Below are 27,817 nucleotides of genomic sequence, written 5' to 3'. Positions count from 1 at the left end.
ATAGTTCCAAAAAAACCATACTACCTCCATAAAGTGCAGCAACAAATGAACACAAAAGAAAGGGTCCCAAAAAATTGATCCAAGGAAACAACGGAAGCCCCTAAACAGGAGCATTCATCCCTGGTGTGCCAATCCTGGTGTGTCGTGTCCCGCGACCATAGTCACCAACAGGTCCAAATCATCGACTTTCAATGCCTAACGAAAGCAATGTTAACAAACCGGTGATTCGACGACAGAGGAGGAGGCGAAACGGTGCTCCTCGGCACTGTGCTCGCTGGGGGAGCCGCCGCGGCGCGGCACGGGAGTGGTGGGGGTCCGGCCACGCCCGCGCGGTTCGAGCGCCGAGTGAGACGCGGTGGGCGGTGCTTCGGCCGGCCAACCGCGAGGCCGCCGGGACCAGGGCCGTCGGGGCGGGGGGCGAACGAACGCATCGGTAGTGTGGGTACCGTTCGAGCACAGTGTCCCTGGAGACGCGGTGCTGGTTGCTCGATTTTCCTACTCCCTTCCGGTTTTTCATTGCTCGGTTTCCGGCCGCGTGCGTTCCCTCGCGTGATCATCATCCGATCAATTCGCACCGACGGCGCATCCGCGTCGGTCCCATCGAACGAATATTCTGCCGAGATCTCCGAGTGAAAACAACGATAGAAGACTGTCAACGATCCCGGCGATCGCCAAGGACACGCCTACTCGACGTACTTCCGGACGCAGTGGACGCCTGGACATCCGGTGCAGTGTTGTTTTTCTCGTGGGGAATTTCAGTGCGAATTCTCTAGACGCAAGTCCTCGCACCGCGGACGTCGAGTTCCACAAAGTTTCACGGAGTTTGACAGAGTTTCACGGAGTTTGACGGGGTTTGAGCTGACTGGTTTCGTAAAGTTCGGACAGTTGAGTGACTCACGGGGCCGCCGGTGCGAGATTAGGCTATCCTCGATGGCGACGACCGTTCATTGTGATTGGACTGCGTTTGTTTGAGCGAGTTTGGGACACCCGGGGCCGAGGTTCGAACGAGAATTCGAATTGCCGGCTCGTCGGACTGCCGTTTCACGAGATAATCGGCGGCGGTAGGAGGATGCTTGGCACAGTTTGAGGCGGTTTGACACGGTTTAAAGCGGTTTGACACGGTTTGAGACGATTCGAGGCGACGGGACTTCGCGGAACGGACTCTCCGGGCTGGGGAAAAAGGTGCTCGGGACTCGGAGGAGCGGGGCTCGAGTGAGTCGCTGGCTGGGATAACTGGCGAGAACGAGTCGCCGGGGCCCGGTTCCCGAAGAATTCCTCGCAGGTAGGTGCAGGTTAACTTAATCACCGGCGGGAACTCGTTTCGCGGCGATTAGCCGGTGCCTGGCAAAGCGTGATTAAAAGACCGAGCCATTTGCATCCGCAAACAGAACCGGACGGATCGCGACGGCCGATCGATCATTCTGCGGGCATCCTCTTCGGGCGACCTTCCGACAGCGGTGCCTGGGTCCGCGGTGACCCGGCCGGTTATAATCGTCGGCTGACGGCGCATCGAGCATCGTACGGTTCGACTGCAGTTTGTATCTTCTTTCGGTGGATTCGGACTTTCATTGGTTGCGGGTGGGTCGATCGTGACCCAGGACGTTGAGATCGTTGATCGAAGGTACGACGAGCGTCGAACGCGACTGAGTTTGCAGTTGTCTTTTGGCGAGTTAATTCTGTTACCGGTTGAGAGTGGGTCGACGGTGACCCGGAGTGTTAAGATCGTTTGTCGGTGCTAAGATCATTAAATCAAAGACGACCGTTACTTCGTTTTGCAATTTCAGCTCGTATTCGTTAAACGCGTTCCACGATTTTTATCGCGTACACACGCCGTTCGCATAAACGGATGCAGCGATCGCCACGCGTAAACGTTCTTTTCGCAGTCTTGATTTAATTGCAAAATATAAATAAATAAAATTGCAAAATGTAAATAGATAAAATTGTAAAATCGCACAATTCAGAAATCACGCCCGTCAGATTTCGTGGATTTCGTGGATTCGTTGATGCTCGCGATGGAAACGCGATCCCGCCGGTGGCTGGGCCCGCATTGATCCGCAGTCGAAAACTCCCCAACAATGGTATCGAATCGATGGTTATCGCGCTCGAAGCAACGGAGGCGGTAAATTCCGCTGGGGACAGCTTGAAAAATGTGTTCAAAGTTAAGGTATTGTTCGACGGTGTTGCAAAAGGGGTTTAATTAATCGGCGACGATCAGGGTGTCTCGGGGAGAATGATTCCGTGGCCGATCTACGCCGTGATTTCGAATGGCGCGTTGACGTTTGACGGTTTGTTTGCCCGTCGAATCGTAAATAAGCGGCGCGGTCGCGCGGCTCAGTTTCCGTCGGACACGATTAGCCATTATGTTGCCGATGCATGGACGGGGAATTTAGTGGCGCGGTTCGCTCGTGATTTATCGAACTCCTCGGTGAAACCAGCTTAATTTACAATACTTCTTTTGTCGATCGATGGCGTTCACGCTGCGATTAAAACTGTTTTTTTTTTGTCTCGGGGTTGTCGCGGAGTCACCGCGCGTTGGCATAATTAATTAAACCCTTGCCGTACCATTTTCTTCATAATTTCAATGATCAGAAGTTTTTCGATCGTTATCATTATTATCGTAATAATATAACCTGAAAGGAACAAAGAGAATTCTTATTTATCGCGTGTCTATATTTATCGAAATTTGTAAATATTGATGGCGAGAAATCAGGATTTTATTCAGACTAAAGAGAATGAAATTGCAGTCATACTTAATTGGTTATTATTATTATTATTATTATTATTATATTATTATCGTAATAATATAACCTGAAAAGAACAAAGAGAATTCTTATTTATCGTGTGTCTCTATATTTATCGAAATTTGTAAATATTGATGGCGAGAAATCAGGATTTTATTCAGACTAAAGAGAATGAAATTGCAATCATACTTAATTGGTTGTTATTATTATTATTATTATTATTATTATTATTATATTACTATCGTAATAATATAACCTGAAAAGAACAAAGAGAATTCTTATTTATCGCGTGTCTATATTTATCGAAATTTGTAAATATTGATGATGAGAAATCAGAATTTTATTCAGACTAAAGAGAATGAAATTGCAGTCATACTTAATTGGTTATTATTATCATTATTATATTATTATCGTAATAATATAACCTGAAAGGAACAAAGAGAATTCTTATTTATCGCGTGTCTATATTTATCGAAATTTGTAAATATTGATGATGAGAAATCAGGATTTTATTCAGACTAAAGAGAATGAAATTGCAATCATACTTAATTGGTTGTTATTATTATTATTATTATTATTATTATTATTATATTACTATCGTAATAATATAACCTGAAAAGAACAAAGAGAATTCTTATTTATCGCGTGTCTATATTTATCGAAATTTGTAAATATTGATGGCGAGAAATCAGAATTTTATTCAGACTAAAAAGAATGGAATTGCAGTCACACTTAATTGGTTATTGCCAGAAATCTCTATCGTGTGTCAGACTCGTCAAATTATGGCAAGGGGTTAACGCCAGATTTACGGAACCCGTCAAAATGACGGATCACCAATTTTTTCATTTACGATCATTTATATCGTGAAGATACATTTATGAGTTATTTATTCAATTTACACGTTACTTGCGGCAAATGTTACAATAACACTTGTTCAAAATCAGAATAAATGTCTCATTGTTACTTTTTTGAACTAATATAAATCAGCTGTTCTTTGTGCACCGTAAATCTAGTGTTAATAACGTAACGCGGCCTTTTGTATATTTATAACAAGACCGCGTTTCAGTTACTGTCTAAAATCAAATCGAGCAATTTTAGATTGCCAATCGATCGCCGCCTCGTCTTTACTGGGATCACCTACATTTTTACGATGGAAAAAAGCAAAGAGAAGCAATACCGCGTGTCCAGTTAAATAATGATATACAGGGTGTCCCAGGTTTTAATGTTCAAACTTCGTCAGTATATTCTATGGCACAAAGTAAGAAAAAAATGTTATGTAAACGTAGGTCATGTAGAGCTTTATTAAGAAGTTATAACAAAAATTCAGAATAGGAATAGCAATCGACTAAACGAAAGAATAAAAAATAAAAAGAAATCTTCGATCGATGTCAATCATGTATTGTCAACAACGGTAATAAATACATTTCGAAATGTATTAATAAACACAGCTTACATAATTATTATGATTATGATGATTACGATTATGATTATGATTACTATTCCTATTCTGAATTTTTGTTATAACTTCTTAATAAAGCTCTATATGACCTATGTTTGCATAACATTTGTTTCTTACTTTGTACCATAGAATACACTAACAAAGTTTGAACATTAAAACCTGGGACACCCTGTATATTTTGTCCAGAGTATGTACACGTGCTATATAGTGTCCTTTTAACCCGAGAAAGATAACCTACGTGGCAGAGGCGCCTGCGAAGACTGTTGATTTTTGTCAATTTTTCATAGAGGTCTAGCGATTTAAGTTTAAAATTACTTAAAATATAAAAAAATATAATATAAATGCATTTTATTTTTACAATAATGCCAAACCTTTAAAATGACTACATTAACTTAAATAAATATCCATTGTTAGTATAAAATTGACGCCTTAGAAAAGCATGCGCCTCTGAAGCGTATGGTTATCTTTTACGTACGTTGTCATATGGTTATCTTTCTAGGATTAAGTCCGTTTATTTAATATAACTGCGACAGACTGCCTAGAACGCGCTGTTTGACCCAAACAATTGAAACAAGAAACTCAACGCAGACAAAATAACGGCCGAGGAGAGAGGAGTGACGATGCCTCTGGGCACCAAAGAGAACTATGATCGTTGAATGCCAACGTTTTATACATTTTATACATTTCATACATTTCATACACAAAGTCGAGCTCAGCTGTTCGAGCTCGACGCCGCGCCGACCCAGATGAACAATCTGCACTGAACACAATAAATAAGCCTCTGTTTGTATCGTCGCGATGCATTCGCGTCGTCTGAGCTATCCTTCCAATAATCCCAATATTAAATCCGTTACCCACTTTCCGTCGTTTCTTATGCAACGCTATTCATCAGGGCGTTGCCCTTGTGCACTGTAACGAACGTTCGGCGCTGCCTTAGTCCTTCCAGTATTCAAAAATCTCACTCCTTTCCCTTTCCTACGCGATGGCCCACAACGATATAAACAGGCTCTCGCACAAGCAACCGGGGTCAGTTGTCAGTTGTTTTTAATTATCAGCTACTGTTACGTGGACGCATAGTTACCCTTGTAATTCTTCCCTGCGCTTGCAGTCCCGCATCTGTGCACTTTTGCGCTTGCAAATCTCCTTATCCTTGTAATTCTTCCGAGCTTGAAGTCTACTTTCGCTCGTATCTATTGCGCTTGCAAACCTAGCTGCAGCTTTGTTGCCATAAATCGGTCGGTCGATCGTGTCATTCGTGAACTTCATGACAGATCATCGCATTTTATCATTCTCTTGTGTATTAACCTCCTCTGTACCGATCTTATAGGATAAAATATGTTTATTTTTATGACATAACCAGCGTTTTTTTACCATACGGTACACTAGTCGTTGTTTTAACACAAGCAGAGTACTTAACAGTTAATTTTAAGAAACTCGAATTAGTCGGAAGTGTCTTTATGCCACTTCGATAATTATAATGACTTGAGAATGATGTATCTTGAAATTCTTCTGACGACTTTATAATTCGTTTTTATTGTATTTTATGAACGCATAAAATCCGCAATCTATTGGTAACAAAATCGTAACGTTTCGAATAGTAAACGATTGAAAGGACTTACGGTGTTCCCGTCGACGTTTTCAAATTAATTAAAGAAAGAATGTCGTTTGATTTTTGTTTCTTGCGTAATCGAAAAGTTTTGTTTTTGCGACGAATATTAGGATCATTAAAACCGTCCAAGTGACCGTAAACAATTAAATGAATATATGTCTATTACTGTAACCGATGTGAAATTAATTAAAGAAAGAATGTTCCTTATTTTGAAAACGTTTCTTATCATCGACGCGGAAGATTTTTATTTCGCAGTTGATATTACAACAACCAGAATGTTTCAATTTTAAACTAGCAAACGAATAAATTAATTTAAAGCACTGCTTTCAGCATTTATAAAATGTTACGAAAATAATGAAATTTCTATTTCTGTTACGTCCAATCCGTAAATTTCCATTTTGCAATGATTATTGCAATCTATAAAAATGACGACTCAACTTCGAAACAATAAATAATTAAAAGATTGCATTAGTTGCAACGTCGCAGAATTAATTGAAGAAGCAACGCGACTAATTGAAATCTGTTTCTTATCATCGACGCGGAGGAAATTTATTTTTGCAACGAACGAAATGTTTTCGCAATAATTCTGCGACGTTTCGACGAACGTTCGAGAGTCGAAAATCGATCTCAGAATCGATACCAGCTGAGAATACGATTCAAGAATTTAGTGGATTCTTTCGCGTTGACGAAACTGTTTCGCGTGGAAATCGATTCGAACCTGTATCGAAATCAAGGCGAACTTAATTAGTGCATTAAGCGCAGCCCAATTAATACGAGGACATTCGCAACGGTCCATTTTTTTTCGTGGTACGCGTTGCAAAAACGGGGTCGTCGGTCGCGATTCGTCGCAGCTTTTCGTTCCGTTGTTCACCGTCGTGACACACACTGGCTCGTTCGTCCTCTTCTCGACAGCTCTGAAAACACGTCCAAATACTTCCGAAGACTTCAACCCTCGGCTACCACACTTTCTGTACGGTACACGTATGTCATAGTGTATATTCAACCTCAGACCCAGTTCAGTTTTCAAACAATTATCACTGAAAAACCAGCGGTACTATTGCGGCCCAAAAATTTGAGAATATAATTTGAACGTTGTAGAACATCGTTTCGTTCATTCGAACTCGATATCTCGCTTCCAGGTATATTGAATCAATTGTTAGTTGCACTCTTCTCGCGACAATGTCACCTTCTCGAACAGAAAAATGTGGGACATTTTTATCAAGGGTGACAACGGAGTTGCTTGTTCGCAATGGAGATTTTTCGTAAGAGAACCTGTATTATATAATAATAATTAGTACGAACGTTATTTGGGTCTTTTAAGTTGAAATGAAATTCCGCTCTTTTCGCTGCAATATTTAATTACTCAAGAAAATGTAGGCACACAATAAATACAAATTTTCTTCTCCTTCGAAGAAATCATTATAATCGAACTTCTAGGCATTATAGCTGGGAAGAAAATGGTATTGCGATGGTAATGCATGTGCCACATCGACTGCCACATCATTACGATCCCCAAATGATTTCAGCCAATCCCCTCGGCTTAAAAGCGATCTCATTAATGTGACTCGGGTAAACCAACTGCCAACCATTCGTTTCCTTGATCTATCTTCGTTTCTATTCCTATCGATTGCAACATATCTCACAAGGTATTAAAACAATTCAGCTTACAGCAAATTCTCCCTAATTGACGCACAGACTGTGTAGAAAAATGGACAATTTGGGGAGAACAGATGCGATTATTCGAGCCTTGCGGCTCATTTTTACAGTTTCCGATTGTCAAGAATTATAAAAACGAGCCGCAAGGCTCGAACAATCGTATCTTCTCTTTCGAAATTGTTCATTTCTGTGCACAATCTGAGCGTCAATTAGGGAGAATCCACTGTGTGCCGTTTCTAATTCCAAGATTCCATAAGTGATTCGTTTCTACCTTGTTCGATATAAATTGTTACAGCTTCCCGTGTGCTGTATCTTCGAACAGTTTTTTCGACGAATGAATTATACACAGAAAAAGTAGAGATTTCAGGCTTTCAAATGAGTTTAGTTTCGTTGCTCTACGATTTTTGTTCACGAGGTTACAGTATTTTGAATATCATCGATGTTTCGAAGATGAGAAATTTCGTGTAAAGTCTGGAACGAGGTTTCCCATCCACTGTGTCGCAAATAAATTTTGTTAAAGAAATTGACGTACGGCGTCCGAAAGTAGACACTTCGGGCTTTAAAACGAGCCAAGTTCCATTGTTGTATGATTTTTTTGCACGAAGTTACAGCTGTTTGAACATCAACAATTTTTTCGAAAATTTGAAACTTCGACGAAAGTAGCAGACGGCTCGTTTTTACAGTTACCAATTGTTAGCAACTATAAAACCGAGCCACGAAGCTCGAATAATCGTATCTCTTCTTCCTAAATTGTCCATTTTTGTGTACAGTTAGAGCGTCAATTAGCAAGAATTTACTGTACCGCGAATAATCATCCCTTAAATCGATTGCACACGAAGTTTTACTAATATACTACTCCCAATTAACTCTTAACTGCACTTAACGAACTCCAAACGACACGCGGTAATACAATAAATCTATTAAACAACGATTCCTCCTCGAATTGCATCATTTCGAATGTAAATTAATGCAGCCTTCCAGCATTAGAAATCCGAGGTAATTATAGTTGCAGTTAAAACGGGGAACATGAAAGTCCAATGAATTTTAATCGACTATCTATCTAGATAAATAATCTTATTTATTCCACTGCAAAATTAGTGGCATGAAATCCAAAAGATTTATTATTGTTATCTGCGCGAAAATTCGTTAAAAACGATAAATCTTCAAACTAAAAATTGTTTCTTTAAAGTTCCATTCGATTTCAATAGCTCGTGCGGTGTTATCAATTTATGTTTAAGTCGTTCGAAGTGTACAAATTGTTTCTCGTCGTTTTTCAATCACTCGAAACGAACGAATTATTTGAAATTGTATTTGAATCACTGGAAGTCGATAAATTATTTTAACTCGAAGTAAAATGTATTATCTTCAATTGTATTCGAATCGTCTGAAGAGATAACAAATTACTTTAAATCGTATTTATAAAAAAATCACGGAAAGTATAATAAATTATTTTAATTTGTATTTAAGTATCATTCGTAGTAAAAGATATTATTTTCAATTTGTATTCGAATCGCATCTGAAGATAACAAATTATTTGAAATTGCATTCGAGTCATTTTCGAGTCAATAAATTATTTTGAATTGTATTTAAGTGTCATTCGAAGTAAAAGATATTATTTTCAATTTGTATTCGAATCGCATCTGAAGATAACAAATTATTTGAAATTGCATTCGAGTCATTTTCAAGTCAATAAATTATTTCGAATTGTATTCAAATCATTCGAAGATAACAAATTATTTTAAATTGCATTCGAGCCATTTGAGGTAAATAAATCATTTTACACTGTATTTAAATGATTTAAAGTAAAAGAATTATTTCGAATTGTATCCAAATCATTTCAAGTCAATAAATTATTTCAAGCAACTTTTGAATCTATGAAAATGGAAATTAATTTTTGTGCGGCTTGATGATTCGATTACGGATTATTCGATTTAAGGACGATATCGGGTTTTCGAGGGTGTTTGTACGCTGTCAACCTTTGTTGACCTACTTCAACAAGGGACTTTACACACTCACAGAAGCCGAGTTAAAACCGGATATTCAGTTTATAAGGGCCCCTATCTACCAGCCGACCCTATCTTCGCCTAACATAACCTAATCTGCTTTCAATCTGACCTCTGTGTAACTTATACTGACATAATCCTTTTAGGCTACCGAAGGGATTACGCGGTTTAGCCGAATGCGATCGGATTAGTCGAATAAATGCATTGTACAACTGTTTGATCGTTTTGTTCTTTTGTTTTCAAATTACTTTACAAAACGATGTCGTCGACAATATAACAGTCTATGATTTATTATGTTTTACAAAAGCATTTTGTTCTTAAAAATTTTTGTCGAATTCAGTTTTTCTTAAGATAAACTGTCTGTGTTGTGATTTTTATATTTCCGTTCACTTCCTAACATTGATTTTTATATCTTTTTGAATTGCTAGCATCGATTTTTATATTTTTTTGAGTTCTTAGCATCGATTTTTATATTTTTTTGAGTTCTTAGCATCGATTTTTATACCTTTTTGAATTCCTAGCATCAACATCGATATTTAATAAATTCTTTTATTAATTCTTTTATTGTTTCGCGAGGAGATTATGGATATTTACGTTAATAACTTTTATTTTATTATACTCCAACATATTGTTAAAATCTAAATTAATCGTCTTAAACTATAACTTCTATCAATTTCTGAGATTTTTCTCTTTTTCCAATATGGCGGACGTGTCTCTGATTCCAGTTGGTCATAAAGACATTCCGTTATCGTTTAAAACTAAGCTAAAAATTACTAACAATGTACAATTACTATCTTAGATACTAATTTGTTTATTTTATTGCGATTTATGTACAAAATGAGCTTTAGTTGCTTGTATGTCAAAATTGATCAAGTTCTCTCACTTTTTCTCAAATCGTGCTCGCATTTCGCTGTAAAATTATTCAACCATATTCGCAAAACCTAACCTAAAACTGTTTAAGGAGCATAATTGTTAGTTCAGACAACAACTAAGTTATTTCAGCATCGTTATTATGTATAGACTCAAATTTAATTGTTTGCATATTACGATTCGTCAAAGATTTCTCCCATTCTTAAAAATCGTGCTTGCATTTAATATAATAATTTTATATAATTTATATAATAATTTATATTTAATATAATTTAATTAATTTATATTTATATAATTTATATAATAATTTTATATTATATATATATATAATAATTTTATATTTATATAATTTATATAATAATTTTATATTATATATATATATATAATAATTTTATATTTATATAATTTATATAATAATTTTATATTATATATATATATATATAATAATTTTATAATATTATTATATGTATATATTCAGCCAAGTTGCAGGAGAATTGCTAGTTCGCTAATTGGAATCTGTTCTCAATAGAGTCAATTTGTTATCTAAAGTGTAGGTTAGTCAAATAAGTTTTAGCTTAGGTATTTGTGCGTGGTTGAATAATTATACAGCGAATATGTATATAATATACACGATGCTCAAGATGGCCGACCGCTCTCGCGATTAACCGTATATACGCAAATGTAAATCTCTCGCGGTGGTCGTTTTTCTTGGTCGGCGCGCGAGCAAGGCTTTTCGACCGATTCGTTACATTATATTACACGACCACCGATATAGAAATTACGGTCCCTGAAACGTGCAATTCCGAAACATGATTTGTGAGAAATAATGCGCGCGGACTGTGTGTCAGTCGCCAATTATCGTGTCAGTCGCTGGCAACACAGCCGTCTCCATCGAACGACCGATGCTCGGGGAACGATTTCACATGCATTTTTCTCCCGTGCATCGCCGTTTCACGTGAATTTTCGTCGCAGCACACCGCGTGTCAATAATTATTGCACTTACAAAGTACCGCTTTCCCCCGATTCCCGACATTTCGGAATTCGTCTTCGTGCTGTGAAGCGACTCACGCGTCTTTAACGAAACATTGTACCAGCTTGTTCGGACGCATTTGACCTACATTTGTGAATTTTTGCGCGTTTCTGCCGATCGAACTGTGGCGATCGTCGTCCGTCGAAGCGGATCGATTCGGTGAATTTCTCTCGGATCGCGACGGAAACGGCTCGAGATTATTGAAAACATTAATTCGTGCCGTTTGCGACGTACTTTTTATATTGAAAGGGTTATAGTCCTCCGTGTTATAGTCTTCGCGCGACAAGAAGGCACCTTCGTGTTTACGTTCCCCCACTTTCGCCCCACTGCCGCGGTCGCTATTGGCCGAAAACTGCGGCAGTGGGGCGGCTAGTAAGTGGGGGAGTCCCGGCGAGGACTATAGCTTCCTTCAGCTTGTTAAAGCGGAAAAGACTGGAAAAATCGCGCGTAACTCTTGCAAATTTCTTCCAAAAAATAATGGCTCTAATCACGCGCATAATAAATGATGCGAATAAAATAAATAAAAATAATAAGTAATAAAATAATGAATTATGCGAATAAACGTAGCTGAAAGTTTCAAGTTCGCGAGTCGATCGAACGCTCGGCAGAAAATCGTCGAAGCCGAGAATGCGTTTTTGTACAAACAGAGACTGAATTTGATGGCCCCAAGTATTTATTTATTTAATTGGCTTTCGTTATTATCGTTCCGATATTTGAGGACTGACTCCTCAAGGAGGGTCATTATACTCGGCCCAGATCGTGTAATAAAGATCTCGGAAATTGGTGAAGCTATAAAAACCGGAGGCCCCCGTCGTTAATCGGAACACGGTACTAGGTTTCCCATAAAATGATGATGGCACCAGCGAAACAACCAGACATCGCGCATTTTATTACGCGTTTGTCAGTCTCTCGCTGTAACATAATAATAAACGTCACAATTTTTCCGGCACGTCTCACTCCGTCGTCGTCTTTTATCAGTTCTTTTGCCAGCGCGAAATGCTTTCCCATCGTTTTACGATAAACGGACTGTTGAGAGAAACCGTCGATAAACAATTGTTTGGATTCAGTAGTTGATTTGTAGTTAACGGGCGATGCGATTTGTTGATACAATCTTCGAAAATGTTATTTTCTCGGACGAGAAAAGCTTTTACTTCGTCGAGGCTTTTAAATTGAAAGGTATTCGTTCGACGTTTTGTTGAAATTCAAGCTTGCAAAGTTCGGGCGCTGTCGAGTTTTTATTTCCTCGATTTGTTATTTTGTTGATTTTCAAGCCGATGTTACGAATGGCACAATTTTTTAGCAGATGTGCCATTTGCAACGTTGTACACAGTCTTCGCTTGATCATTTTACCGTTTCCGGTAGCGCTGTAGAAAGATTGTTGTATAAAATATGTGTCCATGCATAAAAGACGATATTTTATAAAAATTTGGGGAATCGTATTTATTCGTTGAAAAATATTCGGCTCTATCGGTGCTTTTAAATGGACGAATGCCATGTTAATTCTTTCCGTTTTAGATTTTGTTGACATTTGAGTACGTTAAAATAGAGTGCTGTCAAATTGTTATTCATTTCATTTATTTCAAGATTGTAGCAATAAATATTATAATCATCTAGTAGTGGTACGTTTCGTGGTGGTCATTTTCAATATTATACAAAGTCTTCACATGATTTTATTTTACCATTTCCGGGAACTCTCTAAGAGAATGATTAAAGATACATTTATCTGTACTTAGTGGACCATATTTTAATAATAAATAAACATTTTGAGAATGCAATTGTTTCATGCAAAAATGCCGATTACATCGAGTGTTCGAATAACCAAAGTTCTAGTTTAATTTGCAAATTAAAGATCCGAGTAATTGAAGTTCTAGTTTAATTTGGAGTTCAGGAGTTCGAATAACCGGGGTTCTAGTTTTAATTGGAAATTGAAGATCCAAATAATTCGGCTTCTAGTTTAATTTGGAGTTCAAGAGTTCGAATAATCGAGGTTCCAGTTTTAATTGGAGACTAAAGATCCGAATAATTCGACTTCTAGTTTAATTTGGAGTTCAAGAGTTCGAATAATCGAGCTCCCAGTTTTAATTGGAGATTAAAGATCCGAATAATTCGGCTTCTAGTTTAATTTGGAGTTCAAGAGTTCGAATAATCGAGGTTCCAGTTTTGATTGGAGACTAAAGATCCGAATAATTCGGCTTCTAGTTTAATTTGGAGTTCAGGAATTCGAATAACCGGGGTTCTAGTTTTAATTGGAAATTGAAGATCCAAATAATTCGGCTTCTAGTTTAATTTGGAGTTCAAGAGTTCGAATAATCGAGGTTCCAGTTTTAATTGGAGACTAACGATCCGAATAATTCGACTTCTAGTTTAATTTGGAGTTCACGAGTTCGAATAATCGAGGTTCTAGTTAAATTTGCAGATTAAAGATTCGGATAATCGAGGATTTAGTTTAATACAGAGTTAAGCAATTCGAATGATCGAGGATCTAGTTTAATTCGGAGTTAAAGAATTCGAATGATCGTAGATCTAATTTAATGTGCGGATGAAAGATCCGAATAACTGAACTCCTAGTTTAGTTCGCAGATTAAAAATGTTGTATAATCGAGGTTCCAATTTAATTTACCTCTCGAATAATCGGGGATCAAGTTAAATTCGGCGATCGATCCAGTTGATCGAGTTTCTGCGGCGAATTTACTTCGCTCTCTGACGGTTCGGATAATCGAGGTTCCTTTGTTATTCGGACAATAGAATTCATCCGGCAATGGATGCCCAAATAATAAACGAAGTTCCCATCGCAGCAGAAAAAGACGCGACGAAACTTTGCGAGACGTCCGCCTCGAATCACGCGCGGCAATCGCGCCGAGATCTCTGACAAATACCGTTTGCTTCCAGAAGAGACGAGACGTCGGGATGATGAAGACGCCGCTGCGTGGTCCGAAGTGACTGAAGTCGGCACCCTGACGTCGGCCCGATGGCCAGCCATCGCTCGGGGAGGATGCGATGAGACGATGTGACCGGAAGCTCCGAGGAAACGGCGATGACCAGCTCCTGAGCTGCCGAAACCGGAAGTCGTCAGTCATCGTGGTGGTGACGAAGAGGTGCGAAAGATGCCACGACCGTCGAGGGACACATACGGCGACCAGAAGCCGCCGTACTCGTACATTTCGCTGACCGCGATGGCGATCTGGTCGTCCAGGGACAAGATGCTGCCTTTGGCCGAGATCTACAAGTTCATCGCGGACCGGTTCCCCTACTATCGCAAGGACACCCGCAGATGGCAGAATTCGCTGAGGCACAATCTGTCTTTTAATGACTGCTTCATCAAGGTTCGTAATCTGGCTTGATTTATTAAACAACCGCTAATTGAATAAGCCCCCCCCCCCTCCGCTCTCTCTGTCAATATTTGTCGTAAGAGTTTGTCGCGAGCGTCCAAGGTGGACGACAAGCTGATAGATTTGCCGGACATGCCTGGAAACGGGTGATCTATCAGTCGGGGTTCCAATCTGTCAAATGGGTAATTGATAGTTGGTGGAAAAGTCGTGTTGGTCGAAGGGCTGGGCGCTACTGTGCGAGGCTGCCCGTTAATCTATCTTAATCTAGCTAATTTCTGGCGATTTGTACTCTTTGTATCATGTTTCAATCTTTCGGTCATGTCGTGTGGTTTTTTGGATAAATTGTCCGGTTTTCGACAGAACTCTCTGTTGCGATTGGTTAGTAATCTATCTTAATTTATTCGATTTCTGGCGATCTCGACTCTTCGTTTGATGTTTTCATCGTTTGCAATAATTTTGGAATGCATCTTTCGTTCGATTGTCGGGTTTTAGGTAGACTTTGGTGAGATTGAATGTGAATCTGTCTCAGTCTATCTTAATCTAGCTAATTGCTGACAATTTGTACTCTTTGTTTCATGTTTTAATCCTCTGAGAAACTGATCATAGGTTTTTGGATAAATTGTCCGGTTTTAGGCAGATCTCTGTTGCGATTGATTATTAATCTATCTTAATCTATTCGCTTTCTGGCGATCTCAACTCTTCGTTTGATATTTTCATCGTCTGCGATAATTTTGAAATTCATTCTTCGTTCGATTATCGGGTTTTAGGTAGACTTTAGTAAGATTGAATGCGAATCTTTCTCAATCTATCTTAATCTAGCTAATTTCTGACGATTTGTACTCTTTGTTCCATGCCTTAATCCTTTGAGGGAAACTGTTGATAGATTTTTGGTTAAATTATTCGATTTTAGGCAGAACTCTGTTGCGATTGATTATTAATCTATCTTAATCTATCCGATTTCTGGCGATCTCAACTCTTCGTTTGATATTTTCATCGTTTGCAATCATTTTGAAATGCATCTTTCGTTCGATTGTCAGGTTTTAGGTAGACTTTAGTGAGATTGAATGTGAATCTGTCTCAATCTATCTTAATCTAGCTAATTTCTGACGATTTGTACTTTTTGTTCCATGCCTTAATCCTTTGAGGGAAACTGTTGATAGATTTTTGGTTAAATTGTTCAATTTTGGGCAGGACTCTGTTGCGTAATCTATCTTAATCTATCCAACGTTGAGTGATTTGCTCTGTGTTTTAATAATTTATAGAGATTCAGAAATAGATGTTTGTTTCAATTGTTTGGTCTTTGTTGGATTTCTATCAGGATTGTGTGACAATCTGTCTTAATGTGTCGTAATCCGGAAATGGGCGGTTCCTGAAGCCATTTGAAGTAACTTTTTCCTTAGCGAAAATGCAATCCGCGGCTTTCTTTACGAGTGATTAATGAAAAATAGTGACCAATAAGAGACGAGCTCGGCTGACGCGAGGCGGCCCAGCTAACGAGCGCGCGAAGCCTAGTTCCGCTCATTGGCTCGGCCGTCTCGCGCGAGCTGATCTCGCTTCTCATTGGTCACCGTTTTTCGTTAATAACTCGTAAACAAAGCTGCGGATTGCAATTTCGCTAAGGAAAAAGTTGATTCAAATGACCTCAGGATCCTTCCGTTTGCGGATTGCGAGACATTTTTGGGACACCCTGTACACACGAACCTATCGTTCGTATAATTCTGCTCATTTTACTTGAACAGTATATTATATTTTATCAATAATTTCCTCCATATTTTGCCTCTATGTTTTCTTCATTCTTGCTTCTCCGTTCAATCCATCTTAAGCGTCCGTGAATCGCAGCCGTCGAATTCGTTAAATTCCTGCAATTCGTTCTACATTAACGCTGATAAAGCGATATTTTCGTTTCGACCACAATTTAACAGATTGCCGGCATAACGAAACGGGGCCCCCATCTATTTGTAAATCAGTAATTCAGCGAGAAAAATAACTGACCGTTTTGCGCCGAGACTATTAAAGATGGCGGAAAATTTTGGTCGCATGTTAGAACCCATTAGTCTTTCACACGACAGCCGGGGTTCTTGACCCTCTAATAGGCTAAAAAGAGTCGTGTTTCCTGATCATAGTTCGCGCAGCGCTCGCGCGGTTACGTTTAATTATTAATTCTTTCGGATTCCAAGATAATGTCGGAATTATATTTTCCATCTTGTGGTGGACAAAATTTCTCGAGGGAAATTAAACAAAGTGATCAACGTTTTTTTTTGTTTAACGGTTAGTAATTTTTTTATTAATTATTATATAATAAATATTATATATATTATATTATTATAATATATTATATTATTATTATATATTATATTATTATTATATATTATATTATTATTATATATTATATTATTATTATATTATAATAAATATTTTTATTAATTGTTAACCGCAAGCTTCTCGATAATTATAGTAATTTTTTCAATCGATTATAGTGATCAGTAGACTACGGATTTTATGCATTTATGGCAAAATTTGGTGGACGCAATTTAAAACAGCAGAAAGATTGATAGGATTTGTAAATGTCGATTGTATCATTTTCGATCTATCATAGTGACTGAAGGAAGAACGACCTTGACATTTAGTTTCTGCATCTCGCAATTGCTGCAGACAATTTCTATTTTGCATAAAAATCAATATATTGTTCAAACATGGCGTCGTATACGCTGCAGAACGATTTATTCGACGAAGCTCGCCAATTTGTTCGATTGTTCATTGAGAAATGAAAGTTCCCGCGATTTGCCAGTCATTGTTGAACCTTGAACTTAAATAACAAAGTGCACGACGTTGTCGGGAATAACAATATTAGGGAACAATGGCGATGATACAAGGTGGAGGCGGCGGTGCAATTCTTTTCCGCTTGGTAACCGCGCGATCGGAGCGATGATAAAGAAAGTGGGAACATGATTGATGGAACAGGATTCTTCCTCTCTAACTCGGCGTCATTGTTTACACGCCGCGTCTAAAAACCACGTGGAAGTCGATTCTCACACTTCACGCCTTAACTTCGCAGATAAAAGGAAACACATCGAAATCCCGTCTTTGGATGTAACCGAACGCCATGAAAATGAACGCCTCGAACAATGCCGCGTAATGACAAATCCTCGGCTCTAATACTGTTACAGCGGATGCGAACAATGCGGCGAATTAGTTTCAATCTGTTCGCATTAAGGGATTCAAAGGAAACGATAAAATTTATCTTAACTGAATTCAATATCGGGAAAAGGAGTTTGAACGATGCCATGCAACGATAAAATTGACATTTGTCAAGCAGCTGCGAAACTATTATTTATTCATTTTTTAAAATGAAAATAGGGAAGACAACGAAAGCTTTAAAATAATAGTAAAATCGTGAAATATTTTTAATAATCGCACATAGTAACAACATTGATGTTTGTGTGTACAATGTGGCAGATTTAGTTTCAATTTTTAAAGAATTTTAAAGAATATAAATAATAATTAAAACAATATTAATTAAAATAATATTAATTGAAATTAAAATAATAAATTTCAAGAATTTCAAATTATCCTAACGCAATAGAAAAATTGAGTTTGCACATTCGTAGAAGACGTACACAAAATTATGCTAAATTAATTTTCTTAAAGAATTCAAAGTCGACTCGTCGTTATTCGTCTCAAATTAACGAAACACCATACGTATATTTTAAACAATTGCATAGTAATATAAAAAAAATGAATACTAATATAAAATGAATAATAATAAAATTATCTTGACGCGTTCGTAAAGAATGCACCAACATTTTCTTATCGTAGCTTAGTATTTCGAAAATTAAAGGAAGAGTTAAAAAATCGTCTACGTAGGATTTGTTAATAAATGTCTACCCGTGTCCGTCAACAGCGAATAGAATTTGTGAAATATCCTAAAAAACTACGCCTGGACCCATTTGTTCAATTATATTGCCTTCTCGAAAGCAATTCTTTCTCTGTAAACGTCGTTTTTGCTGAAACAGTTTTCGTTACAAATATAATTTATCCACTCGAACGCAATGACATCGTAACAACAAATGATCGATCCCAATTACAATTACATTAACAGCGTTGTCTCGTTCGTCGTCGAATTTTCACGACGATAATGCGATCCGCGAGATAGCGGCGAGCATAATTTCAATTGGAATCGGTAGAATCGCGCCGCGAGAAGGCAGAATTCGTAATTAAATAAAAATTCCGTCCGATCGGAATAATCGGAACGATCGAAAGACGCGTGTGATAAGACTTCCGGATAATAAATATCGGCGGATTAAACGTATCTGTTGTTGCGTTCTCTGGCGGCGCCCGATACGATCTTGTACAAATTGCATTCTACAAATTGCATTCTACAAATGGAACTCGGTGCTTTGAGCGTGTAGATTTTATCGAATTATGTGTTCGCCCGCGTTTCGTTCGCCAGCGTTTTCGAGCGAAAGTGAATTGTGCCGGTTTGCGGCGACCAAAATGGCGGCACCGCGTTTCTTACTGACTGCCGGAAATTATGCGCTGCGGAGGTTCTCTTTTTTTTGGGGATCGATAGCGCAGATAGCGCCCGATTAACCGACGAAGTACACGTTTCGATGCGAGATCACGCTGACATTTAACCTGCAATCAACGGATTCGTCTACCGGGTGTAACCGAAATCGGTGTCCAACGATTCTCAACGCTCGAACGCGGATTTTTCTGCAAAATCGAAATTGTCCCAGGAAATGAGTAAAATATGAATCACTTTCTCTTTAAGAGAGAGAGAATTTCAGTGAGTCGAAAATGGTGTAATAATGTTGTAAGAGTCGTAATAATGTTTCAGTGAGTCGACAATAGTGCATTAAGATTGTAAAATTCTTTAAATAATTTAAGTAATTCGAAAATAGTGCAATGACGTCGTTAATTTTTCTTTTTTATAATTTTAGTAAGTCAGCAGCAGTGCACTAACATTTTAACAGTCTCTTGGTAATTTCGATAACTCGAAAATAGTGCAACAAACATTGTTGAATTCATTTTTATTATAAATGCATAAAATTATTAGTCTACTTATCGCTGCAGATTTTTATGTAAATCGAACATTTTCTGCGTCAACAAATTTATTTGTGCGATTCGTTTAATCGTTCATTTAGATACAATTTCTCAATGTTTGCCATTAAGAAATCCGCCATTTTGTTTCTCAAACATCAAGGGAAACGCGAAAACTCCGAAGAAAGTCGAATAAAATTGTGTTCTCTCAAAAGTTGCTCAAAAACGAAGAAAATTATTTAGCTTTTTAAACTATCTACGAGTTAATTATTGTTGCAGGAATGTATCACAATTAAATTGCGGATATAATACGTTATTTGACAAAAATTCGAATCGAAGAAAATCTTCCAAGTTTTAGGTGCCAAGAAAAAAGTAAAAATGCTATCATACTTTGTTAATTTACACGTTTTCTTGCATTTAAAAAATCAGCACTGTCTAATCGTAATAAACAAAATTAAACAACGTCAACGCTGATCGTTGTTGCAATTCTCAACCTGCATACGTGCAACCGGGAGTGCAAGATGCGTAAATAAGTTTCATTTTATGCGAATTTAACGTGGCTAAATTTTGCAACTTGCGACATCTGCGCACCTTGTGCAGGGATCCTTTATTCGCGAACGGAATCGGATGCATTCGGTTCGCAGTTGGCATTGTAAGAGAGAAATACAAGCCGCGGGCACGCGAATGAAAAGTTCGCAACGGAAAGTGACCGAGGAAGAAAATAGAAGACAAAACAATTCCGCGTGATCGTGTTCCTCATCGATTTGGGTCGAGGCAGGTGCGAAACAGATGGTCGGGGCCTATAGTCGAGAGTAAAAACCGATGCAGTATTGTAGGATTACGCACCGAAGCCGGTTCGTGCCCCCCGAATTCAATTTACTACTCGTCCCTGAAAATTAATTTGGCACACGTCCAAAAATATTTAGACCCGTTCCGACAAATCGAACTCACGAGCACGATCGAACTAATAAAATCCGACTGAAATGTACGGAAATCCTAAGATAAGGAAAGTATCGAAAATCGAATAAATGACATTTCGTCCGGATTGCTGCGGGCGAAGAAAAGTCATGTTAATCAATTAATTGTACACGTTGCTACGGATTTCGATTTTACATAGAAAATCTCTCTTATACAGGATAAAAACGTAGAAAAGTTATAAATGTAATGAAATTTAGGATCTTTTAATAGAGATACATGAAAATTAATCATGGGACCGAAATTGAAAATGTATATTATGTCATGTTTGTTACTAGTTTAAAAAACGATTTGACATATGGTTAACGAGATTTTTACAATTATTACATTTTCAATTTTGCGATTATTACGTTTGCAATTTTACAATTGTTACATTTACAATTTCACAATTATTACATTTATAATTTCACAATTATTACATCTACAATTTCACACTTTTACATTAAAAATGTTATAATTTTTACGTGTACAATTTTACTGTTATATTATATTTACAACTTTGCCATTGTTACATTTATAATTTCACTATTATCACATTGATAATCTTACATTCACAATTTTTGTCACTATCGTTATTCTGCAATTATCACGTTCCTCAATTCTAATCCTTGGTATGCAGTGCAAACAGATAAGCCAATCTATCTATCATTTCAATGAAATGAAACTTTCATCCAAGCTTTCTATTCAATTTATCACATCCTTATTATCATTGCCTATTCTTGTTGTAGCAATTACTTGCTACATCATTAACTGGACGTAACCTAAATTCCTCATTTTATGATTCTTCAGGGGAGTACGAGAACCCATTTTACACAGTAGAAACAGTGGAACTATCAATAGATTATGTGAACTAATTAAGGAAGCGCAAATGTTAATGGAACAGTTATTAATAGCAAGAGAACAGTGATAAATTTCATCTTTACTGACACGTCCAGCAAATACGTAACCCCTGTTTTTCCATGCAATTTCGATTGAACAATTTCCATTTGGAAAGCTTATTTTTTTTTACCGAATCTTTCACTAACATTGAAAGTTCATCTATCTAAATCTATCAATGACTTGGCATGCAAGCTTTCGTTTCATCTTTTGTTTCTCAATTTCTTATTTTTATTTTGTTCTTTTATGTTCTTTTTTTTTTTAATTTCTTAAAATTTTGTTATTCCTTTATTTGCTCTTTACATTGCTCTAACAAGAATGTGTTATATGGTTTATTATAATTGTATTGTATATTGTATTATTATTATATATCGTATATAATATTATTTTATTATAATATTAATTATATATATGATTATTATATACATTATATATAATATATATTGTATTATAATATATACTTTTAGTTTAAAAAGAGGTATATTTATTAAAATATGGAATATTATTTAAATATTAACGATATCTTCGGTCGGTAAGTGTAGGTTTCCATTTCAATAACAGCCCTTCAAAAGCAAATTGACAGTACCCTCAACTTCGGACTCATCTTCAGATTTAAAAATTGTTTACATTAACACCTTTATTATTCGAATTATCTAAAAAATTCCAATCGACTCTCCACTATTAGAAATGGCAAATAGTAAATGCATATTATATTTATAGTCGTGCGCGCCATAGTTCGGAATATTTTATTTATTTAATCTATTATCAACAAATCAAATAATTTTATTTTACTAAATCATAGAGTAAAATTTATTTCGATAAATTGTGTTATAAACTCTCTGCATCTCTGCATTATAAACGTACACGAAATATGCACTTCGTTGCATGCGAGTAGCTATATTTAAAAAGACAATAAATTGACAATGAATATTTGTAAATATTATGATTTCTTATGTTATCTCGTTTCACGTTACATAAATTATCCTCACAACTTATTTTCAGCGTTCTATCTTATGTTTTACGTAATCAAAATAACAATTATTCTATTCTACGTTTCAAATTATCCAAATAAAATAATACAAAATATTTATTTTCACGACACAGCTTCAGATTACCAAAATGGACCATCTCATTTCACGTTTCACACATTATCAAAATAAAATATTTGTTTCATTATTAAAATGATTTTATTATCAAAACGTCAAATTAGGACAATGATGTCCGACTTGAAGTACTATTTTATTCGAATGATTAAGAATCCATTACATAAAATAGTATTTCAAATATCATTTCCATAAATATTACCGAGCTCTGCTCGCAGCACATCCACTAATTTCCCGAACAGCAACGAGACCGTTCCCAACACAATCAGCCTAGCGAACGCAATCAACAGCGCCAAAAATTTTCGTTTCCAGGTGCCGAGGGGTCCGCACCGACCCGGCAAGGGCGCGTACTGGGCGCTCCACCCGGCAGCCCTGTCGATGTTCGAGAACGGGTCGCTGCTTCGCCGCCGGAAGCGTTTCAAGCTGCACAAGCCGGACAAAGAGCTGCTAAAATCGGAGCTGCAGGCGCTGGCATCGGCGATGCCGCCGCCGCACTCGGAGTCCTCGCCGGTGTTGTCGATAAACCCGAGCGTCCAGTCGAGCAGCCTAACAGTGGCGAACCTGTACCGTCTGCGGGACGATCTCCTCCGTTGGGAGCTCCAAGAGCACCGTCAGACCATGACTTCCGGCGGCAACAATTCCCCGGGGTTCCCAGCGCCAGAGCCCGGGTCCAGCTACTACCTCCTATCGCCGGAGGTCCGACAGAGACTGGCCGGGACCGACGAGATCCTGCGCGGCTACGACAGCAACCTCCTGCAGACCGGAAACTGGAGCTTCCCGGGGTTCCAGGTGTCCCCGTACGTCTCCCAGCTGTCCTACTTCCAGACCGAGCTGCCGGACACCAGACAGATCTGTCCGGCGGCCACGGAGCCCAGCATCCCCGAGAAAACCGAGCCGAGAAGCTTCGTGGACGTGGCGAGGAGCTCCGCCGCGGATGACACCAAAATGGCCGCCGCCTGTTTGCCGCTCGAGCCCCTGCCCAGCCAGACCACGATCCAGCCCGAGCTGAAGAAGAAGAAGAAACCGTTCACCATCGAGAATATCATGGCGCCCGACGACGAACAGATCTCGAGGAACCTCGACGACTCCAAGAGGGGCCATCTTCTTGCACCGAGGCCGCTCTACGCCGCCGGTTTCCCCTTCGGACTCGCCAAGGTACCTTACGAAACTGCCACCTGAATCCAGGGACTTGTGGATCTGTGATCGCCGCAACTCGGTCTCGGACGTGACGCGTCGTGTGGTTCGTGAAGTTCTACAACGGGGTTGTCGAGATGGCATCCGCGCCGGGCAATACGGCGGACTGGGCTTCGGCGATGGGCTGCTGATGAGGTTGTTCCTTGTTCTTGTGTCAGCTGCGAGATTTATCGGAGTTCGGGAAATAGGTTGGAGTGGCGGGCGATGGCTGACGCGTTGGAGATGGTATGGTCATTATGCTGTATGCTAATGACTATACGTCAATGTTCAACAGCAGATTCGGATGTAAGGTTCCTGAGGCGATTTGAAGCAACTTTTTCCTTAGCGAAAATGCGATTCGCTGTCTGGTTCACGAGTTATTAACGAAAAACGGCGACCAATCAGAGTCGCGATGCGGCTGGCGCGAGGCGGCCAAGCCAACGAGCGGACGCAGTCCAGTTCCGGCCATTGGCTCGGCCGTCTCGCGTCAACTGGATCTCGCCTCTCATTGGTCACTGTTTTTCGTGAATAACTCGCGAACGAAGCCGCGGATCGCATTTTCGCTAAGGAGAAAGTTGCTTCAAATGGCTTCTGGAACTTCTCATTTCCCGGAAGTACCATGATTTCGGGACACCCTGTATTACAATTTTAAGAGGTGAGTCGAAGTTACCAGTCGAGTGCGAAGGTTTGAAAAATAACTTAACGTTGGTAACTAAATTGTCGGTTATCGAACTGGCCGACACAATGTAATTAAATCTCCTGGAATCATTGTGGACCTTGATGACACAGAATTAGGGTACCTTCAGTCCATCGCCTCGCTCAGATCTTACCCAGAATTTAAGTATTGAGAATGCCGAATGTCGATCAGGTCAATGCAATCTAAAAATATCTTCCGGATTCGACGACCTTGAACAGATAGGCTGCCTGTATCTTCAGACCTAACCCAGACCTAACCCAGACCTAATCCAAACCTAACTCTGACCTAACCTAGACTTCCATTTGGCTAAAATGTTGTCCATCGATCACAACGAAACGTCGTTCCGGGATCATCGAGGACCTCGATGACATCTAAACTTCCGATAGCTGGAATGTTGAACATCGACGAGCTAATTTCGACTATCCGAATTAACCTCGACGCACCGCCGTTACCAAGATTGGAAGCTCCGTCAGCACCCGGCCCGGACCGCCATTTTCGTATCGCGGGAAAAGGCGGTCGGCGATTGTCCGCGACCTCGGTGCGTGGGTGTACATAAAAGTAAAACTCAGTATTTATCTATCGAACGTTCGTGTTCGTGTTTGATTTTTTTAGAGACGTAAAAGTAAATCTACGTTCCTCGAATCCGACGGCTTTCTCTTCGAATCTGAAATATTCGAAAGTTCGCCCTTCCATTAACCGGCGCCCCGGTCTCTGCTACAGTAAGGAAAAAGATAGCCCTCTCCTCCCCCCTTCTCTTGACGTAATTTAATAATAGCTTTCTCTTAGAACGTGCTCGAGAGGATCCGACCATCATCGGAACGTAACGACGCTGTAACTGTTATTTAAAGGGAGCCTGTTTCTTTCAGGGGCTGTGCGAGCGTGTGATCCGCCATTTTGTTACCCGATTCGGGAGTCGCGCGACTTCCGGGCAATCGAATAAAAATGTTCGCGAATTTCACTGTATTCGAACGCGTTCGAATTCAATTTAGCTGGTTTGACGTTTCGATTTTATTTGTTTTTTTTTTGTTCGTTCTTTTTCCGTCGCCACGAAGATTTCGTGTTCGAGTTTCAAGGGAGAAAGAAAATGGTGGATCGTTCACTGGTATTTACGTCCGCGCGACGACGCACGGGACGACGCGAGAAGTGATAGGTAAATGGTGTAAAACGCGATAAATTGAATATAATAATATATTTAAAGTTTAGTAACGTATTTAACGAACGGAAACCTGGACATTTCTCTTGTAACGTTGCATTGCGGCCGAGTTTTCCAACGGTGGACGCGCAGAACCGAGGAGAGACAGTTTGAATTTCGGCGCCGGCGAGAGCGCGGGAAATATTTGAACATTTGAATTCTTGCATCGAATTCGAGCTGTAAATACGTTTGACAGCGCAGTGAATCTTCTGAGCGGCTTCGGTACATGTGACGCGTTCGTTGAGAATCGAAGTCAACGTTCGAGTCAAAGTTATTTGAGGTTATCCTGCTTAAAAGCCGCCTTTAAAAATATAATAATTTAAAGGAACAAGATTAAGAGAGAAGTTTTATTCATTTTGACGCAATTATAAAATTGATTCGTTCCGTCGAGAATTCTTGGCTTTTATGTGGAAAAGCTGAAGTTCACGGTCTAAATTTCGAGGTTATGTCGCCGAAGAACAGTTCCGCGAAATGCAGTAATTTTAATAGACAAGTCCGACAGAAGTTCTGCACATTTTTTCATTTAAAGCGAGTTTCATCTAGATTATTCGTTTTCGCGTAAACGAATCGAGGTGTAAGGTCAACATTTTGAGGTTACGTTGCTGGAAAACACTTTACACAAATGAGTAATTTCAACATGTAAAAGCAACGGAAACTGTGTAAATTTTTCATTTAGATTGAGTTTCCTCTAGATTATTCGTTCTCACGTAAAAGAACTCTGTTATAACGTAAAATTTTGAGATCATGTTGCCGAAGAACAGTTTCAAAAAGAGGAGTAATTTTAACACGTAAAACCTAAAAGAAATTCTGCATATGTTTCATCTAGAATAACTACCATCTTTACTTTTACACGCGGAAGGATCAAAGTTCACGGATCAAAGTTCATTTTAAGGTTATGTATCTAAACAGCAATTTAATAAAACTGAAAGTTCAGTGAAACAGTTGGAAACAAAATCGATCGAAATGCTGGAGAATAAATAAAGCAAGACCAATCGTACAATCGTTCGCGCGAGAGACATTGTTTATAAACAATGGATCGCCGCCATTGTGTTACGTCACAGGAGATTTCGCTGTGCTAAAGAACCGATCGAAATCGTTAACAATCGGCAGCGAGCAAAAAGAGCCCCCGGAATCAATTCCTCGAGCGGTGTAACAATATTCGAAGTTGTGCAACGCAGGCTTTAGGAGCATAGTGATCGCGGGAAACGACGAGGAAAGTGTACCATAGCTGAGGAACGGCTAAAGATACTCAACGAGACCGTGAGATACGTAAAAATGCGTTGAGCGTATCATTGGAGAGGTACAGTCCGCGGCGAAAGTACCCGACAAATTGCGATCCTTCTGCTTCGAGCCGATATCATTTTCACCAAGGACGGAAATCATTTCAAGAAATTTGCGTTTTTCGACGAAACGCTCGAACAGCCGCCGATTAATTCGAACCTTTCGTTTCGCGGATACTTTCGTCCGTGATTGTACTCGCGAAACTGGAGAATTCGCGGGATAACAAACAAGCGTGAGAATCGCGAAGCTCGTAACTATATTTGTAGCTCCTAAATAGTCACTCTATCAACCCTCATAGATAACTGTATAATTTGTAGTCGGATCGAAAAGCGATCGCTGAGAAATCCTGTCTACAGGGTGGGCGAAAAGTCACTTCCCATTCTCGCTGTGACCGAGAAACACACGGTGCGAATCAATTTGTCGGTAGGACAAATCGAAGCGTGGCGAAATTACGAGACGAGAGAGAAAGAGAGAAAGAGAGAGAGAGAGAGAGAAAGAGAGAGAGTGAGAGAGAGAGAGAGAGTGAGATAACGGTCTTTCCGAATTCGACGAATCTTCGCAATACGACGCACGTTTGTACAACGAATTTTTCTATCCGCCTCTGTGAAATCGTTTTCTTGAGTAAGATCGCTTGCGAGAGTCCGTCGTGCATGTGAGAATGATCATAACGAACGATCTGCAAGCGCAATTATTAATTAATGTACTCGATCGTACTCACACGAAGACGCCCGTAACTGTAAACATTGCTTCGTGGTTAAATAAATTATTGTATATACCTGAGAA

At 39.1% G+C, this 27,817-nt stretch overlaps 1 protein-coding gene across 3 annotated transcripts; it reads left to right on the top strand.

The window, feature by feature from the left end:
- The first annotated feature begins 444 nt into the window (after positions 1-444).
- LOC117226431 (uncharacterized) lies at positions 445-27,817 on the top strand. Of its 3 annotated transcripts, XM_076522475.1 has the most exons (4): positions 445-1,282; positions 1,389-1,621; positions 14,258-14,691; positions 23,004-27,817. In XM_076522475.1, the coding sequence occupies exons 3-4, from the start codon at positions 14,473-14,475 to the stop codon at positions 23,868-23,870; spliced, it is 1,086 nt and encodes a 361-aa protein (XP_076378590.1). In that variant the 5' UTR covers positions 445-1,282; positions 1,389-1,621; positions 14,258-14,472; the 3' UTR covers positions 23,871-27,817. The 3 variants fall into 3 exon arrangements, with proteins under 3 accessions (XP_076378590.1, XP_033336632.2, XP_033336622.2); XM_033480741.2 differs by lacking the exon at positions 1,389-1,621 and having other exon boundaries at positions 14,261-14,691; XM_033480731.2 differs by lacking the exon at positions 1,389-1,621.

The sequence above is a fragment of the Megalopta genalis genome, chromosome 5 (genome assembly GCF_051020955.1).
Source record: "Megalopta genalis isolate 19385.01 chromosome 5, iyMegGena1_principal, whole genome shotgun sequence".
Taxonomy (NCBI): domain Eukaryota; kingdom Metazoa; phylum Arthropoda; class Insecta; order Hymenoptera; family Halictidae; genus Megalopta; species Megalopta genalis.
This window is presented reverse-complemented; position numbering and strand designations above follow the sequence as displayed.

Coding starts and splice junctions, on each gene's coding strand:
- LOC117226431 (XM_033480741.2), top strand. CDS start 14,473: ATGCCACGACCGTCGAGGGACACATACGGCGACCAGAAGCCGCCGTAC. Junction 14,692..23,003: donor TTAATGACTGCTTCATCAAG/GTTCGTAATCTG, acceptor TTTCGTTTCCAG/GTGCCGAGGGGTCCGCACCG.